This window comes from Oncorhynchus keta, chromosome 7 (assembly GCF_023373465.1).
Source record: "Oncorhynchus keta strain PuntledgeMale-10-30-2019 chromosome 7, Oket_V2, whole genome shotgun sequence".
Classification (NCBI taxonomy): Eukaryota; Metazoa; Chordata; class Actinopteri; order Salmoniformes; family Salmonidae; genus Oncorhynchus; species Oncorhynchus keta.
In genome coordinates, this window is record NC_068427.1 from 53,729,668 (window position 1) to 53,749,543 (window position 19,876).

Consider the following 19,876-nt stretch of genomic DNA (forward strand, 5'->3'; position numbering starts at 1 on the left):
GGCCTACCTCGGCCAATTGTGTGCCGCCCTATGGGACTCCCAATCACCACCGTTTGTGATTCAGCCTGGATTTGAACCAGGGACTGTAGTGACACCTCTTGCACTGAGATGCAGTGCCTCCACTGGGAGGGGTGTAGGGGATAGATGTTACGATGTTGAGGAAATGTTAACTTCGACATACAGTTCTAAATACAAAGCTTCCATATTCACAAAAGCCAATATTTACAAAGCGTCTCAGAGTTAGAGTGCTGGATCTAGGATCAGTTTGACCTTTTAGGCCTAAATCACAATGAATAACCTGATCCTAGATCAGAACTCCTGTTCTGAGGCTTTTGAATAGGCTCTTAATTCTCAGATGTTTATAACCTGATCCTAGATCAGCACTCCTGTTCTGAGGCTCTTAATTCTCAGATGTTTATAACCTGATCCTAGATCAGCCCTCCTGTTCTGAGGCTCTTAATTCTCAGATGTTTATAACCTGATCCTAGATCAGCACTCCTGTTCTGAGGCTTTTGAATAGGCTCTTAATCCTCAGATGTTTATAACCTGATCCTAGATCAGCCCTCCTGTTCTGAGGCTCTTAATTCTCAGATGTTTATAACCTGATCCTAGATCAGAACTCCTGTTCTGAGGCTCTTAATTCTCAGATGTTTATAACCTGATCCTAGATCAGCACTCCTGTTCTGAGGCTCTGAATCCTCAGATGTTTAGTGATTAACTAACCCAGCGTGCGTATGAGTGGTTACTAAAGGAATCATAATATATATATATACGTTCTCTATGCCTATACGCATAAAGGAATGATAATATATATGTTCTCTATGCATATATACATAAAGGAAGGGATAAGAAGCCAACCATGCTACTAAATACACCATGCTAGCTTACTTAGCTAATTGACACTCTTAGCCGCTGACATAAACAATATTACCGGCTTACTAAAGTCTGAGGGAGATATGGTGTGCTAACTTAAAGCTGTACAGGATTAATACAATGTAAACAATGTCATGTCACATCTGCAGTGAGAACCATGGCACTGTGCAGGAAGTGATGTCACAAATACAGTGAGAACCATGGCACTGTGCAGGAAGTGATGTCACAACTACAGTGAGAACCATGACACTGTGCAGGAAGTGATGTCACAACTACAGTGAGAACCATGACACTGTGCAGGAAGTGATGTCACAACTACAGTGAGAACCATGGCAGTGTGCAGGAAGTGATGTCACAACTACAGTGAGAACCATGACACTGTGCAGGAAGTGATGTCACAACTACAGTGAGAACAGGTCGAAAGAGGCAGCTTTTCGTACAACTTCTGAACTCTACTGCAGTGGTTCTCAAAGTGAGGTTCTGACTTTGTTTTAAAGGTACAAATTCAACATATTTTATCCAATATCTTTGTTGACATTTGGTTACCATAATGACAATTCTGTGGTTATAATTTCACCCTCAAAACAACAGTTTACGGTGATTACTTTTTAAAAATCCAAAGCATTTTCCACATCACCATACGTTGACAAATTACGTTGAAACAACGTTGATTTAATCTGTTTGGATCAGATGGAAAGCATACTCTGTCCAACCAGTGGAACTATTATATTATCCATATAAAATACAGTTCAGAAATCTACTACGGAGGCATCTTTGCCAGAGCCATAACCCGGCGATTTGATTGATCATGTTCATGTTTCAGATAAGCCTAGTTTGAGTGGCTACTGGCTATATGTATAAAGATAAACGGCTGTAACATAGTACTGCCTTCAATATTATGGGATGAAGATGGAACATATTCTGGTATATGTTGTGGGGGGAAAGGGGCTACCTAGTTAGCGACTAGCATTCTGCAGGCAGGCTGCCCTTCAAAGTGATCGTGTTCAGTGCAGACAGACCAGCCTGGTCTCATAGATTCGACGGAACATAGTAAACGTAAATCCAGCACACTCAATTTAGTATGATATGTATTCATTTATGGTGCTTGACGCCTCAAGCACTGAGATGCATTAGAGCGCTGCGCCACACCGGGATCCCATGTTATGAGTACAGGAGGGGATTGTGGGGCCCCAGTGTTGAGGATCAGGGAATAACTACACTGTTTGTATTCGGCCATATTCCCACGTTTGAATGCGTTGGTTTGCGCTTTCAAATTTTGCGCGAATACTGCCATCTATCCATGGTTTCTGGTTAAGAGTAGGTTTTAATAGTCACAGTGGGTACAACATGTCCTATACACTTCCTGATAAACTCAGGAGGAGTATATGACTTTTTGAGTTTATGAGTATATGTTACGAATGGCAATTCATACAATATGTTACAAATTTCAAAACATATGTGTTACGAAATCCAATTTGTTGTGGCTGATGTTTGCTATGTGGCTGATGTTTGCTATGTGGCTAATGTTTGCTATGTGGCTAATGTTTGCTATGTGGCTAATGTTTGCTATGTGGCTAATGTTTGCTATGTGGCTAATGCTAATGTTAGCCAGGTTAGGAAACAGGGATACCTAATCAGTTGTACAACTAAAATTAAATATGTGTCTTCCGCATTTAACCTAACCCCTCTGAATCAGAGAGGTGCGGGGGGGGCAGCCTTAATCGACATCGGCGCATGGGGAACAGTGGGTTAACTGCCTTGCTCAGGGGCAGAACCACATATTCTTGCGTTGGGGATACTATCCAGCAACCTTTTCGGCCACTGGCCCAACACTGATAGAGGAATTCTAAATTCCTTTATGTTTTATTGCCAAAACCAATTCGCACTCATTTCTAATTCATTAATGAATTGTAAGTTCATTAATTATGCATGAAGTAGATTGAGACCAGTCTTAAAAGCCAAAAGTAACAGCGTTTATTACAAGAGAGTACTGAATGCTTACACACATTTCCACAGGTTATAAACTGAAAATGACGTCAGCGTTTTCCAAACGTTCCATTTCACAAACAGAGGGGCCCCTCTAGCTCTCGAGCCCTCGCGTTATCAGCACGAAGTCAAGGCCAGTCAGCATAAATCAACATTCCCACCACCTGGAGATTTGTACAACTGAATGAACTAAGGAACAGACCTTCATTGTTACTAACTCCTGACTACATTATATACAATTGGGAAAGGGAGGAAGAGAGAAAATTCACATGTACAGTACATTATAGCATTTGGACTAGTCAGTTCTGATTGGAATGTATACATAATTAGTCATTTCAACCATATTTTCCTCTATCAAACACTCATACACGTCATAGGGTTAATGTTTAAGGTTATGGTTAGGGTTAAGGTTATGGTTAGGGTTAAGGTTAGGAGTTAGGAGTTAGTTTAGGGCTAACATGCTTAGAAGTTGCAAAGTAGCAAGTAGTTGCAAAATTGCTCAAATGTTATAGTTGTCCTTGATGAGATTCAAACATGTAACCTTTGGGTTGCTAGATGTTTGCGTTATTTGCCCACCAATCCACAACCATCCATCCAAACAACAACCAAATCCTGCAACCCAGGGTCCATACAGGTCGTATGAAATCCTGCAACCCAGGGTCCATACAGGTCGTATGAAATCCTGCAACCCAGGGTCCATACAGATCGTATGAAATCCTGCAACCCAGGGTCCATACAGGTCGTATGAAATCCTGCAACCCAGGGTCCATACAGATCGTATGAAATCCTGCAACCCAGGGTCCATACAGGTCGTATGAAATCCTGCAACCCAGGGTCCATACAGGTCGTATGAAATCCTGCAACCCCAGGTCCATACAGATCGTATGAAATCCTGCAACCCCGGGTCCATACAGATCGTATGAAATCCTGCAACCCAGGGTCCATACAGGTCGTATGAAATCCTGCAACCCCGGGTCCATACAGATCGTATGAAATCCTGCAACCCAGGATCCATACAGATCGTATGAAATCCTGCAACCCAGGGTCCATACAGATCGTATGAAATCCTGCAACCCAGGGTCCATACAGATCGTATGATTCTGTTTGTTTTGCACTCCAGAGAAGATATGATATCTCCAGTTGATATTTGCTGCTAACATGAATGACTTTCAGCTAAAAAAAAATCCAGGTGTTAAACACAGTTTATTGTTGTATCTTGCATTTTGAAAATGCATGGCTGTAGTGACCAGTCATTCACATGTACACTAGACGACCGACAGGGCTCTGTTTTGAAGCCACTGCGCCTCCATCTTAGCACTCCTCCATCATTGTAAAAAATATTTTTTAGAAGCTATAAAAAATGCATTTATTATTAATGTTTATTCACATTTATTAATGTCTACGTTTGTTTTTTGCCAGGTTTATTCTATTACAGACAATTGAAAGCCTACTTTCAAGTTATATTATGTGAGCTAAACATATGTATATTTTTTATAAAATGCATAAAAACATTTTCCGTCAAGTATACTTTTTTTTGAAAGTATACTGTCCTCAAAACAACAACAAAATACTTTAATACATGTCATTGTGTCCTTGAAACATCTCATTGAAATACAGTGGAATTCCATCCATTCCTATGGAGGACTCCTTCTGGGGAGTACCAATATGGCCGACCTGTGGCTTCAAACCCTCTCACTGGCAAATACATGGCATCGGCCATCCAGGGTTTATATACATCATTGGAGTGTCACAATCTTGAACCAACGGTCCCGAGTCAAATAGCTTGAGAACCGCTGCTTTACTGTACTATACTATCATGTACAAACTTGTGAAACATAGACACCTACGATTGGTTCAGATTAGATCCGGTCCAAACCAATCAAATTTGGTATAGCCAGTGTGAAGAATAACACCCAAATATGCAAAGGAGAGTAAATTTGCATATTTCTACCTTTGTGTATCTATTTCAGGATACGTCACCATGACGAGAATGACATCCGTATTCAGAATGATGCATTTCTGTGTAGTACAGATCAGGGAACCATGATGAAATTCTGTTACCCAGATGTAAATCCACCTCACGTACGATATAGTTCAATAACCAAAATAAAAACGGTCAGACTCAACGTGTGATGTCACAGCTGACACGTCGTTCTTTTCTTCAGACGTCTTTGAATCTTCATTCGGAGAAGAAATTTAAAAGGAGAGTTTTGATAAAACGTGGTCGCCGGAGGGAAATTTTACCGTAATTCTGTTATCAAACTTTGCATCTTCACAGTTCTTCTAGTAAATGTGTTTTTGGGACATACCCTGTGTATATTGTTCAAAGTAGTCCTTGTGCATAGAGTTAGATGGTTTGTTAAACTCTGAAATCATTGTTGTTGGTCTGCTTAATTCCTTTAGCTGGTGATTTCCCATATCACTCTGCTCTCTCCAATATACATCATACGTTTAGTACAATCACATTTGAATATAACAAGCAGCACTTGTTTCTACATTCATTGTGACGAGTCGGGAAAGTCTCACCTAGGCACTTCTATCAAACACACTCTAGACTAGTAAGCAGCATCTCACTTGGCAACAAAAAAAAACGCACCCTTGTTTTGACATAATTTCAAACCTTTTTTTCCTCTCAGTGTGATGATGCTAAATCAACGTGCAAAATGTCATCAACGTAAAGAAATCATTGTTTTCACCCAACTTGCAACATTTAAAAAAAAAAAAAGAAAGCCTCCTATACATTCTTATAACTAATAAATAACTAATAAAGCATTGGGCCTGTAATAAGTTTGACCAGCTCTTTCATACAGTAGGCTTCAATAGGAATGGTTCTGAATCTAATTGATTAATCTGATCAGTTGAAGGTCTCTGTACTTGGTCATACAATGAGTCGGGAATTGTGGTTGATGGATCGTGAGCCTCTCACTCCAACTGGCACCTTCCTCATATCCATGTAGGTTGAGTTAATGTTCCCTCTTCCCGTCTGAAATACAGAAAATATTAACTGTGTCAACTTGAACCTCTTAGCATTTACCCTTTTAGCATTTATCTTTTTAGCGTTTACCCTTTACCCTTTTAGCATTTACCCTTTACCCTTTTAGCATTTATCCTTTTAGCATTTACCCTTTACCCTTTTAGCATTTATCCTTTTAGCGTTTACCCTTTTAGCATTTACCCTTTTAGCATTTACCCTTTTAGCATTTATCCTTTTAGCATTTACCCTTTTAGCATTTACCCTTTTAGCATTTATCTTTTTAGCGTTTACCCTTTTAGCATTTACCCTTTTAGCATTTACCCTTTTAGCATTTATCCTTTTAGCATTTATCCTTTTAGCGTTTACCCTTTACCCTTTTAGCATTTATCCTTTTAGCATTTATCTTTTAGCGTTTACCCTTTACCCTTTTAGCATTTACCCTTTTAGCATTTATCTTTTAGCGTTTACCCTTTACCCTTTTAGCATTTATCTTTTAGCGTTTACCCTTTTAGCGTTTACCCTTTTAGCGTTGACCCTTTTAGCATTTATCCTTTTAGCATTTATCTTTTAGCGTTTACCCTTTACCCTTTTAGCATTTATCTTTTAGCGTTTACCCTTTTAGCGTTTACCCTTTTAGCATTTACCCTTTTAGCATTTACCCTTTACCCTTTTAGCATTTATCTTTTTAGCGTTTACCCTTTTAGCGTTTACCCTTTTAGCATTTATCCTTTTAGCGTTTACCCTTTTAGCATTTACCCTTTTAGCGTTTACCCTTTTAGCATTTACCCTTTTAGCATTTAACCTTTTAGCATTTACCCTTTTAGCATTTATCCTTTTAGCATTTACCCTTTTAGCATTTACCCTTTTAGCATTTATCTTTTTAGCGTTTACCCTTTTAGCATTTACCCTTTTAGCATTTACCCTTTTAGCATTTATCCTTTTAGCATTTACCCTTTTAGCATTTACCCTTTTAGCATTTACCCTTTTAGCATTTACCCTTTTAGCATTTACCCTTTTACCATTTACCCTTTTACCATTTACCCTTTTAGCATTTACCCTTTACCCTTTTAGCGTTGACCCTTTACCATTTACCCTTTTAGCATTTACCCTTTACCATTGACCTTTTTAGAATTTACCCTTTTAGCATTTACCCTTTTAGCATTTACCCTTTTAGCATTTACCCTTTTAGCATTTACCCTTTTAGCATTTACCCTTTTAGCATTTATCCTTTTAGCATTTATCCTTTTAGCATTTACCCTTTTAGCATTTACCCTTTTAGCATTTACCCTTTAGCATTTATCCTTTAGCATTTACCCTTTTAGCATTTACCCTTTTAGCATTTACCCTTTACCCTTTTAGCATTTACCCTTTAGCATTTATCCTTTTAGCATTTACCCTTTTAGCATTTACCCTTTTAGCATTTATCCTTTTAACATTTACCCTTTTAGCATTTACCCTTTTAGCATTTACCCTTTTAGCATTTACCCTTTTAGCATTTATCCTTTTAGCATTTATCCTTTTAGCATTTACCCTTTTAGCATTTATCCTTTTAGCATTTACCCTTTACCCTTTTAGCATTTATCCTTTTAGCATTTACCCTTTACCCTTTTAGCATTTATCCTTTTAGCATTTACCCTTTTAGCATTTACCCTTTTAGCATTTACCCTTTTAGCATTTACCCTTTTAGCATTTACCCTTTTAGCATTTACCCTTTTAGCATTTACCCTTTTAGCATTTACCCTTTTACCATTTACCCTTTTACCATTTACCCTTTTAGCATTTACCCTTTACCCTTTTAGCGTTGACCCTTTACCATTTAACCTTTTAGCATTTACCCTTTACCATTGACCTTTTTAGCATTTACCCTTTTAGCATTTACCCTTTTAGCATGTACCCTTTTAGCATTTATCCTTTTAGCATTTACCCTTTTAGCATTTACCCTTTTAGCATTTACCCTTTTAACATTTACCCTTTTAGCATTTACCCTTTTAGCATTTACCCTTTTAGCATTTACCCTTTTAGCATTTACCCTTTTAGCATTTACCCTTTTAGCATTTATCCTTTTAGCATTTACCCTTTACCCTTTTAGCATTTATCCTTTTAGCATTTACCCTTTACCCTTTTAGCATTTATCTTTTTAGCATTTACCCTTTTAGCATTTACCCTTTTAGCATTTATCCTTTTAGCATTTACCCTTTTAGCATTTACCCTTTTACCATTTACCCTTTTAGCATTTACCCTTTTAGCATTTACCCTTTTAGCATTTACCCTTTTAGCATTTACCCTTTACCCTTTTAGCGTTGACCCTTTACCATTTACCCTTTTAGCATTTACCCTTTTAGCATTTACCCTTTTAGCATTTACCCTTTTAGCATTTACCCTCTTAGCATTTACCCTTTTAGCATTTACCCTTTTAGCATTTACCCTTTTACCCTTTTAGCATTGACCCTTTACCCTTTTAGCATTTACAACGTTGGAAGCATGTGAACTACTGTTGAGACAACGTGGGAAGCATGTGAACTACTGTTGAGACAACGTTGGAAGCCTGTGTATTGAATATTCTCACCGTAGGTTGGGTCTGATTAGGCTGAGGAAACAAATTAAAACAGAAATATTATTATTTTAACATTTTCATTATTTCTTTTTGAAGATTATGTACAGAATTGTCCAAAATATTGGCTTCAATTATATGCTTTTATAACAGTCTTGTTAGGTTACAGCCCGATGCTAAAATGGATTAAATTGTTACTTTTCCTCATCAATCTACACACAATGCCCCATAACAACGTATCAAAAACAGTTTTTTTGAATTTTTGCTAAAATACAGAAATCTCACATTTACATAGGTATTCAGACCCTTTACTCAGTACTTTGTTGAAGCATCTTTGGCAGTATTTACAGCCTTGAGTCTTCTTGGGTATGACACTACAATCGTGGCACACCTGTATTTGGGGAGTTTATCCCATTCTTCTCTGCAGATCCTCTCAAGCTCTGTCAGGTTGGATGGAGAGCATCGCTGCACAGCTACTTTCAAGACTCTAGAGATGTTCGATCAGGTACAAGTCCGGGCTCTGGCTGGGCCAGTCAAGGACATTCAGAGACTTGTCCCGAAGCCACTCCTGCGTTGTCTTGGCTGTGTTCTTAGGGTCGTTGTCCTGTTGGAAGATGAAAGTTCGCCCCAGTCTGATGTCCTGAAAGCTCTGGAGCAGGTTTTCATCAATGATCTCTCTGTACTTTGCTCCATTCATCTTTGCCTCAATCCTGACTAGTCTCCCGGGTCCCTGCCACTGAAAAACATACCAACAGCATGATGCTGCCACCACCATGCTTCACCGTAGGGATGGTGCCAGGTTTCTTCCAGACGTGACGCTTGGCATTCAGGCCAAAGAGTTCAATCTTGGTTTCATCAGACCAGAGAATCTTGTTTCTTATGGTCTGAGAGTCCTTTAGGTGCCTTTTTGGCAAACTCCAAGCGGGCTGTCATGTGCCTTTTACTGAGGAGTTGCTACTGTCTGGCCACTCTACCATAAAGGCCTGATTGGTGGAGTGCTGCAAGGTTCTGGAAGGTTCTCCCAGGTTCTTGGTCACCTCCCTGCCCAAGGCCCTTCTCCCCCGATTGCTCAGTTTAGCCGGGCGGCCAGCTCTTGGAAAAGTCTTGGTGGTTCCCAAACTTCTTCCATTTAATAATGATGGAGGCCTCTGTATTCTTGGGACCTTCAATGCTGCAGACATTTTTTTGGTACCCTTTCCCAGATCAGTGCCTTGACACAATCCTGTCTCGGAGCTCTACAGAATTTTGTATTATTATTTAACTACGCAAGTCAGTTAAGAACAAATTCTGATTTACAATGATGGCCTACCGGGGAACAGTGGGTTAACTGGTCTAGGAACACTGGGTTAACTGCCTTGTTCAGGGGCAGAACGACAGATTTTTACCTTGTCAGCTCGGGGATTCGATTTAGCAATCTTTTGGTTACTAGTCCAATGCTCTAACCACTAGGCTACCTGCCTCCTCTAACCACTAGGCTACCTGCCTCCTCTAACCACTAGGCTACCTGCCTCCTCTAACCACTAGGCTACCTGCCTCCTCTAACCACTAGGCTACCTGCCTCCTCTAACCACTAGGCTACCTCCCTCCTCTAACCACTAGGCTACCTGCCTCCTCTAACCACTAGGCTACCTCCTCTAACCACTAGGCTACCTGCCTCCTCTAACCACTAGGCTACCTGCCTCCTCTAACCACTAGGCTACCTGCCTCCTCTAACCACTAGGCTGGCTACCTCCTCTAACCACTAGGCTACCTGCCTCCTCTAACCACTAGGCTCCCTGCCTCCTCTAACCACTAGGCTACCTGCCTCCTCTAACCACTAGGCTACCTGCCTCCTCTAACCACTAGGCTACCTGCCTCCTCTAACCACTAGGCTACCTGCCTCCTCTAACCACTAGGCTACCTGCCTCTTCTAACCACTAGACTACATGCCTCCTCTAACCACTAGGCTACCTGCCTCCTCTAACCACTAGGCTACCTGCCTCCTCTAACCACTAGGCTACCTGCCTCCTCTAACCACTAGGCTACCTGCCTCCTTTAACCACTAGGCTACCTCCCTCCTCTAACCACTAGGCTACATGCCTCCTCTAACCACTAGGCTACCTGCCTCCTCTAACCACTAGGCTACCTGCCTCCTCTAACCACTAGGCTACCTGCCTCCTCTAACCACTAGGCTACCTGCCTCCTCTAACAACTAGGCTACCTGCCTCCTCTCACCACTAGGTCACCTGCCTCCTCTAACCACTAGGCTACCTGCCTCCTCTAACCACTAGGCTACCTGCCTCCTCTAACCACTAGGCTACCTGCCTCCTCTAACCACTAGGCTACCTGCCTCCTCTAACCACTAGGCTACCTGCCTCCTCTAACCACTAGGCTACCTGCCTCCTCTAACCACTAGGTCACCTGCCTCCTCTAACCACTAGGCTACCTGCCTCCTCTAACCACTAGACTACCTGCCTCCTCTAACCACTAGGCTACCTGCCTCCTCTAACCACTAGGCTACCTGCCTCCTCTAACCACTAGGCTACCTGCCTCCTCTAACCACTAGGCTACCTGCCTCCTCTCACCACTAGGTCACCTGCCTCCTCTAACCACTAGGCTACCTGCCTCCTCTAACCACTAGGCTACCTGCCTCCTCTAACCACTAGGCTACCTGCCTCCTCTAACCACTAGGCTACCTGCCTCCTCTAACCACTAGGCTACCTGCCTCCTCTAACCACTAGGCTACCTGCCTCCTCTCACCACTAGGTCACCTGCCTCCTCTAACCACGAGGCTACCTGACTCATCTAACCACAAGGCTACCTGCCTCCTCTAACCACTAGGCTACCTGCCTCCTTTAACCACTAGGCTACCTGCCTCCTCTAACCACTAGGCTACCTGCCTCCTCTAACCACTAGGCTACCTGCCTCCTCTAACCACTAGGCTACCTCCCTCCTCTAACCACTAGGCTACCTGCCTCCTCTAACCACTAGGCTACCTGCCTCCTCTAACCACTAGGCTACCTGCCTCCTCTAACCACTAGGCTACCTGCCTCCTCTAACCACTAGGCTACCTGCCTCCTCTAACCACTAGGCTACCTGCCTCCTCTAACCACTAGGCTACCTGCCTCCTCTAACCACTAGGCTACCTGCCTCCTCTAACCACTAGGCTACCTGCCTCCTCTCACCACTAGGTCACCTGCCTCCTCTAACCACTAGGCTACCTGCCTCCTCTAACCACTAGGCTACCTGCCTCCTCTAACCACTAGGCTACCTGCCTCCTCTAACCACTAGGCTACCTGCCTCCTCTAACCACTAGGCTACCTGCCTCCTCTAACCACTAGGCTACCTGCCTCCTCTCACCACTAGGTCACCTGCCTCCTCTAACCACGAGGCTACCTGACTCATCTAACCACAAGGCTACCTGCCTCCTCTAACCACTAGGCTACCTGCCTCCTTTAACCACTAGGCTACCTGCCTCCTCTAACCACTAGGCTACCTGCCTCCTCTAACCACTAGGCTACCTGCCTCCTCTAACCACTAGGCTACCTGCCTCCTCTAACCACTAGGCTACCTCCCTCCTCTAATCACTAGGCTACCTGCCTCCTCTAACCACTAGGCTACCTGCCTCCTCTAACCACTAGGCTACCTGCCTCCTCTCACCACTAGGTCACCTGCCTCCTCTAACCACTAGGTCACCTGCCTCCTCTAACCACTAGGCTACCTGCCTCCTCTAACCACTAGGCTACCTGCCCCCTCTAACCACTAGGCTACCTGCCCCCTCTAACCACTAGGCTACCTGCCTCCTCTTACCACTAGGCTACCTGCCTCCTCTCACCACTAGGTCACCTGCCTCCTCTAACCACTAGGCTACCTGCCTCCTCTAACCACTAGGCTACCTGCCTCCTATAACCACTAGGCTACCTGCCTCCTCTAACCACTAGGCTACCTGCCTCCTCTTACCACGAGGCTACCTGACTCATCTAACCACAAGGCTACCTGCCTCCTCTAACCACTAGGCTACCTGCCTCCTCTAACCACTAGGCTACCTGCCTCCTCTAACCACTAGGCTACCTGCCTCCTCTAACCACTAGGCTACCTGCCTCCTCTAACCACTAGGCTACCTGCCTCCTCTAAACACTAGGCTACCTGCCTCCTCTAACCACTAGGCTACCTGCCTCCTCTAACCACTAGGCTACCTGCCTCCTCTAACCACTAGGCTACCTGCCTCCTCTAACCACTAGTCTACCTGCCTCCTCTAACCACTAGGCTACCTGCCTCCTCTAACCACTAGGCTACCTGCCTCCTCTAACCACTAGGCTACCTGCCTCCTCTAACCACTAGGCTACCTGCCTCCTCTCACCACTAGGTCACCTGCCTCCTCTAACCACTAGGCTACCTGCCTCCTCTAACCACTAGGCTACCTGCCTCCTCTAACCACTAGGCTACCTGCCTCCTCTAACCACTAGGCTACCTGCCTCCTCTAACCACTAGGCTACCTGCCTCCTCTAACCACTAGGCTACCTGCCTCCTCTCACCACTAGGTCACCTGCCTCCTCTAACCACGAGGCTACCTGACTCATCTAACCACAAGGCTACCTGCCTCCTCTAACCACTAGGCTACCTGCCTCCTTTAACCACTAGGCTACCTGCCTCCTCTAACCACTAGGCTACCTGCCTCCTCTAACCACTAGGCTACCTGCCTCCTCTAACCACTAGGCTACCTGCCTCCTCTAACCACTAGGCTACCTCCCTCCTCTAATCACTAGGCTACCTGCCTCCTCTAACCACTAGGCTACCTGCCTCCTCTAACCACTAGGCTACCTGCCTCCTCTTACCACTAGGCTACCTGCCTCCTCTCACCACTAGGTCACCTGCCTCCTCTAACCACTAGGCTACCTGCCTCCTCTAACCACTAGGCTACCTGCCTCCTATAACCACTAGGCTACCTGCCTCCTCTAACCACTAGGCTACCTGACTCCTCTAACCACTAGGCTACCTGACTCATCTAACCACAAGGCTACCTGCCTCCTCTAACCACTAGGCTACCTGCCTCCTCTAACCACTAGGCTACCTGCCTCCTCTAAGCACTAGGCTACCTGCCTCCTCTAACCACTAGGCTACCTGCCTCCACTAACCACTAGGCTACCTCCCTCCTCTAACCACTAGGCTACCTCCCTCCTCTAACCACTAGGCTACCTGCCTCCTCTAACCACTAGGCTACCTGCCTCCTCTAACCACTAGGCTACCTGCCTCCTCTAACCACTAGGCTACCTGCCTCCTCTAACCACTAGGCTACCTCCCTCCTCTAACCACTAGGCTACCTGCCTCCTCTAACCACTAGGCTACCTCCTCTAACCACTAGGCTACCTGCCTCCTCTAACCACTAGGCTACCTGCCTCCTCTAACCACTAGGCTACCTCCCTCCTCTAACCACTAGGCTACCTGCCTCCTCTAACCACTAGGCTACCTGCCTCCTCTAACCACTAGGCTACCTGCCTCCTCTAACCACTAGGCTACCTGCCTCCTCTAACCACTAGGCTACCTGCCTCCTCTAACCACTAGGCTACCTCCCTCCTCTAACCACTAGGCTACCTGCCTCCTCTAACCACTAGGCTACCTGCCTCCTCTAACCACTAGGCTACCTGCCTCCTCTAACCACTAGGCTACCTGCCTCCTCTAACCACTAGGCTACCTCCCTCCTCTAACCACTAGGCTACCTGCCTCCTCTAACCACTAGGCTACCTCCTCTAACCACTAGGCTACCTGCCACCCCCATGAATCATGTCCAATCAATTGAATTTACTACAAGTGGACTCCAATGAAGTAGCAGAAACATCTCAATGATGATCAATGGAAACAGGATGCACCTGAGCTCAATTTCAAGTCTCATAGCAAAGGGTCTGAATACTTATGTAAATAAGGTATTTCTGTTTTACAGTTTTTTATAAATCTGTTTTCGCTTTGTCATTATGTCATTATGGGGTTTTGTGTCGATTTTAGAATAAGGTTGTAACGTAACAAAATGTGGAAAAAGTCAGAGGGTCTGAATACTTTCTGAAGGCTCCGTACATAGTTATGTTTCTCACTGCAACAACTTGAACTCAGTGTAAGAGCTTTAGGTTGTGCAGAACGAGCACTTCAAACATTAATGGACCGTTTCCCGGGCACAGATTGAGCCTAGTCCAAGACGTCATCTGTTTCCTGGAAACCAGTCCAGTATTAGTTGGGCTCAAATCTGATCTCTCATAAAAATAAAGGATCCAAACCTGCATGGGGACGTATGTCAGCGAATCATACAGCTCCTCAGATCGAAGAACCTGGAAAAAAAATGACCCCAAAACATCAGAGATCAGAGAAGGAAGCAAAAGAAAAGTCCGGTGTTTGGCAATGAATAACATTAAGGAAGAGAAACTCCAATCTTCACAAACATAGCTTGAAATAATGATGGCTTTGACATGAATATTATATAAAGTAACTAACACAAGTTGTACTTGAAGCCTGTTTTCTCTGACATTTAAATCAGCCAATCAGCTGTAACGGTGTATATTATAATGAGCCTGACCCTCAGCCTGATATAGAAGAAGGTGATGGTGAAGCTGTAGAAGCAGAGGAACACAGACAGGCCAATCACAATCCACTTCAGTTGGTCAATCGGCTCAGCCTCAGGAGACTCAGGTAGAGGGGAAGGACACACGAGGACACGAGCATCTCCTGCTAGTCCCGGGAACAGACAGTTAAAAACGTGGAATATTTTAAACACAACCTTTTCTGGGAAAACAGGAAGTATAGCAAACACAACAGAGGAGGAAATGGAGTTTAGACATGATAAAATACATTATCATAATACATTATGAAGTACTTCATGGAACATCTAGAAACTACCATTATCATAGTACATTATTATTTAAATATATATATATATATATTTCCCCTTTATTTAAATATGCCATCGTGGCAAAATAATCACAATTTAGCATTAACACTGGAGTGACAGATGTGTAGATGATGATGTGCAAGTAGAGATACTGGGGTGCAAAAGAGCAAAATAAATAAATAACTATATGGGGATGAGGTAGTTGGTTGTGCTATTTACAGATGGGCTATTTACAGATGGGCTGTGTACAGGTGCAGTGATCGGCAAACTACTCTGACAGCTGATGCTTAAAGTTAGAGAGGGAGATATAAGTCTCCAGCTTCAGTGATTTTTGCAATTCGTTCCAGTCATTGGCAGCAGAGAACTGGAAGGAAAGGCGGCCAGAGGAGGTGTTGGCTTTGGGGATGACCAGTGAAATATACCTGCTGGAGCACGTGCTACGTGTGGGTGCTGCTATGGTGACCACCAGCTCATGGTGAGCTGAGATAAGGCGGAGCTTTACCTAGCAAAGACTTATAGATGATCTGGAGCCAGTGGGTTTGGTGACGAATATGTAGCGAGGGCCAGCCGACGAGGGCATACAGTACAGGTCGCAGTGGTCGGTAGTATATGGGGCTTTGGTGACAAAACGGATTGCACTGTGATAGACTGCATCCAATTTGCTGAGTAGAGTGTTGGAGGCTATTTTGTAAATGACATCGCCGAAGTCAAGGATCGGTCAGTTTTACGAGGGTATGTTTGGCAGCATGAGGGAAGGATGCTTTGTTTGCGAAATAGGAAACCCGACTCCAGATTTAATTTTGGATTGGAGATGTTTAATGTGAGTCTGGAAGGGGAGTTTACAATCTAACCAGACACCTAGGTATTTGTAGTTGTCCACATATTTACGTCAGAGTCGTCCAGAGTAGTGATGCTGGACGGGCGAGCAGGTGGGGCTGCGATTGGTTGAAGAGCATGCATTTAGTTTTACTAGCATTTAAGAGCAGTTAGAGGCCACGGAAGGAGTGTTGTATGGCATTGAAGCTCTTTATGAAGTACTTTGTGGAATATATAGAAACTACCATATGCCAGTCAGACACTGCAGTAATTCCTGGTGGATTTGTATTGATAAATTATGTAATCACTATCGAATGCGATGTTTAGTTACATACTGTACCCTACTGTACATCACAATGTTTAGTTACATACTGTACCCTACTGTACATCACAATGTTTAGTTACATACTGTACCCTACTGTACATCACAATGTTTAGTTACATACTGTACCCTACTGTACATCACAATGTTTAGTTACATACTGTACCCTACTGTACATCACAATGTTTAGTTACATACTGTACCCTACTGTACATCACAATGTTTAGTTACATCCCTACTGTACATCACAATGTTTAGTTACATACTGTACCCTACTGTACATCACAATGTTTAGTTACATACTGTACCCTACTGTACATCACAATGTTTAGTTACATACTGTACCCTACTGTACATCACAATGTTTAGTTACATACTGTACCCTACTGTACATCACAATGTTTAGTTACATACTGTACCCTACTGTACATCACAATGTTTAGTTACATACTGTACCCTACTGTACATCACAATGTTTAGTTACATACTGTACCCTACTGTACATCACAATGTTTAGTTACATACTGTACATCACATGCATCATTTGACCTTTCTGAACATAAAACACAGGTAATCAATCTAAGACTGTGTCCCAAGTGGAATCCTATAGTGTATGGTGCACTAATTTAGACCAGATCCCTGGTCAAAAGTAGTGCACCCTAATAGGTATTACAGCATTTTGGGACACAACCTAAATGTACAAGGCCAATGTTCCACTAACCTGGCAGCAGTTTGGTGGCGTGTTTCCCCGTTACAGTCTGGATGGGTTCCATGGTAACAGCAGATGACAAGGAGAACTCGCACTGGAACAGACTACCGATGTCCTCAGCCTTTAAGTTGTGTAATGTGAACTTGTACTGGTTCCATGTCACCTTCATGTAGGTGCAGTCAGCCACGTGACTGTTATTCACCTAATAATAATAATAATAATAATAATAATAACAATAATAATAATAATAATAATAATAATGATAATAATAATAATAATAATAATGATACTAATGATAATAATAATAATAATAATAATAATGATAATAATGATAATAATAATGATAATAACAATAATAATAATAATAATAATAATAACAATAATAATAATAATAATAATAATAATAATGATAATAATAATAATAATAATAATAATAACACATTTCATTTACAGAAGAATCTCAAGAAACGAAACAACAAACAAAGAAACAAACACTAAAGACAAACAAAATACAAAGTTGTAAAGTAATAAAATCACAGTCCTAAATTAATAAAGTTAGAAAGTCATAAAGTTATGATGTCATAAATTTATAAAGTTATAAAGTTATGATGTCATAAATTAATAAAGTTATAAAGTCATAAATTAATTCAGTTAAAGTTATGATGTCATAAATGTATAAAGTTATAAAGTTGTGAAGTTATGATGTCATAAATTAATAAAGTTATAAAGTTATGAAGTTATGAAGTTATAAAGTTATGATGTTATAAAGTCATAAAGTTATGATGTTATAAAGTCATAAATTAATTAAGTTATAAAGTCATGAATTAATAAAGTTATAAAGTCATAATGTCATGATGTTATACAGTCATAAATTAATAAAGTCATAAATTAATAAAGTTATGAAGTTATGGAGTTATAAAGTCATAAATTCCTAAAGTTATGTATTCATAAAGTTGAATTAAATTAAATTGAATTAAAGAATCAAGGCAGTTAAAAAAACAAGGCTAAAAGACTTTTGATTGGTTGGTCTGTAGATGGATAAGAGTTTTGATTGGTTGGTCTGTGGAGCGTCTTTCAGATGGTCAGGGAGAGGAGAAAGAGAGCAGAGTGCTCGGTCCCCCCATGGTCTGGACACCTGTCATGGGGACCTGAAGCAGTGGGGAGTGGCTGGAGCGGAGTGTGTGAGGTCACTCACCTGACAGACCATGGTAACATCTGCGTTATTGAGTCTGTTCAGCCTGGCGTCAATGACAAAGAGCTCATCTGTGTCTATGTAACTACAGGTGATGGAGACAGTACCGTCCGGGTTAAGTGTCCGGTTCTCAGGCTGCATCACCTGAACCTCTGGGAGGGGAGAGACAGTCAGAGTGAAACAAGAAGAGAGAAGATAACATACTGTAGAATCTTAACGGAAAGTCATCTGTGTGAGGAAACGTCACATTTATTTCCTCACAAATAAAAAATAAAAAATGAATCCATGGAAAACAATTTTCATTTTAGACAGTCACATTTCTTATGGCCTTTTATCCCAGACAGGTCAAAGAGGATAAACTTATATACATTTCCATTACTTTTAGTTATTATGTGGCAGGTGGATATAAATAAATACAAATCTCCATTTTCCAAAAAATGAATGACTTTACTAACATGATATATATATATATTGTATATAATGAAGCAGAAGGCAGATATCTCACCGTGGCTGGGGCAGAGAAGGATAAAGAGCCAGGCAGCCACAGAGAAGAGTCTGATTCTCATTTCAACTCTTCTTCTTATTTGGTTTGAACCTTTAGCTGAGTCTAACTCTGACAGACGCCAAATGAACAGTGATGACTAGGGGAAATCTCTCCTCTTAACTCTCTCGCTCTCCTCCTATCACAGGGCTTCAATTGGTATACTTGTCTGTCATTGGGGAGTGTCACAGACACCAAGTGGTAAAGTGGTTTAAAGTGTAGGATGGATTCCGACATGATTGATTTAAATGTAATTTGGAAAATAATTTTAAAAGATGTTTAAACATATGAAACCGATGTCCCCACCCCGTTCACATTCATTTTAATATCTCATGTCTATTATCATATGAATATGAAAGACCATTTCATACGCTAAAATGGATAGGAACTGTATATGGTTTGTGTACGGTTAAAATGCAGACAGAGGACTTGTTCATGGTAAAAAAAAAACTACTTCTGACCACACAGGACAATCTTTCTAGTTTTGATTTAGTAGATATGGACATAAGGAGGCATTCCCATAAGAATAGAGGGAGTTAGCTTTACCCATTCCTTACCAGTGGCACGCTTGTGTTTTGCTGTTGTTATAGCAGACTAATAGGCTCCTCTAAACACGTTAATTACAGCGCAATAACTTGTTAGTTATTAAATGCACACATTTGATCCTTTTCTCCATTGACCTTCGATGTAATTTTATAGGCCGTGTAAATCCGCTGTGCCAGCATGTTTAACGGATATCTTCTGCTATCAGAAAAAAGGAAAAACCCTTTGATTTCTAACGAGGTGAGCAGAATCGGTGGTTGGTGTTAAATGCCACATCCTGTTGTGTTGACTGTTTCTCTGACGTCTGTCACCAGGAACTAGACCTGAAGTCAGTCAGCAGTAAAGAGGCTAAGTCCCAAATGGCATCCTATTCCCTACATAGGATGCCATAGGACTCTGGTCTAAAGTAGTGCACTATGTAGGGAATAGGGTTCTATCGGGCACTATATAGTGCACTACTTTAGACCAGAGCCCTATAGAACTCTATTCACTATTCACTGTAAAAGGTGCGGTAGT

At 42.2% G+C, this 19,876-nt stretch overlaps 1 protein-coding gene and 2 long non-coding RNA genes across 7 annotated transcripts; 1 reads left to right on the forward strand and 2 right to left on the reverse strand.

Moving 5' to 3' along the window:
• Positions 1–3,370: 3,370 nt before the first annotated feature.
• LOC127931221 (uncharacterized) lies at positions 3,371–4,158 on the forward strand. Of its 4 annotated transcripts, XR_008140409.1 has the most exons (4): positions 3,374–3,493; positions 3,529–3,703; positions 3,774–3,808; positions 3,844–4,158. It is a non-coding gene; the product is annotated as an uncharacterized LOC127931221 (long non-coding RNA). The 4 variants fall into 4 exon arrangements; XR_008140411.1 differs by having other exon boundaries at positions 3,371–3,703; positions 3,879–4,158; XR_008140410.1 differs by having other exon boundaries at positions 3,371–3,668.
• A 1,138-nt stretch (positions 4,159–5,296) lies between these two features.
• Positions 5,297–19,283, reverse strand: si:ch211-67e16.3 (uncharacterized). Of its 2 annotated transcripts, none has more exons than XM_035765043.2 (7): positions 18,782–19,283; positions 18,280–18,428; positions 17,097–17,286; positions 14,926–15,074; positions 14,630–14,680; positions 8,400–8,420; positions 5,297–5,842 (listed from the first exon to the last, which is right to left on the reverse strand). In XM_035765043.2, the coding sequence occupies exons 1-7, from the start codon at positions 18,840–18,842 to the stop codon at positions 5,738–5,740; spliced, it is 726 nt and encodes a 241-aa protein (XP_035620936.1). In that variant the 5' UTR covers positions 18,843–19,283; the 3' UTR covers positions 5,297–5,737. The 2 variants fall into 2 exon arrangements, with proteins under 2 accessions (XP_035620936.1, XP_035620935.1); XM_035765042.2 differs by having other exon boundaries at positions 14,926–15,077; positions 18,782–19,282.
• Positions 8,432–14,618, reverse strand: LOC127931222 (uncharacterized). Its single transcript, XR_008140413.1, has 3 exons — positions 13,781–14,618; positions 13,210–13,509; positions 8,432–12,884 (listed from the first exon to the last, which is right to left on the reverse strand). It is a non-coding gene; the product is annotated as an uncharacterized LOC127931222 (long non-coding RNA).
• Positions 19,284–19,876: the final 593 nt, after the last annotated feature.

Coding starts and splice junctions, on each gene's coding strand:
- si:ch211-67e16.3 (XM_035765042.2), bottom strand. CDS start 18,842: ATGAGAATCAGACTCTTCTCTGTGGCTGCCTGGCTCTTTATCCTTCTC. Junction 15,078..17,096: donor CGCCACCAAACTGCTGCCAG/GTTAGTGGAACA, acceptor TCCCGGGACTAG/CAGGAGATGCTCGTGTCCTC. Junction 5,843..8,399: donor CTAATCAGACCCAACCTACG/GTGAGAATATTC, acceptor TCTGTATTTCAG/ACGGGAAGAGGGAACATTAA.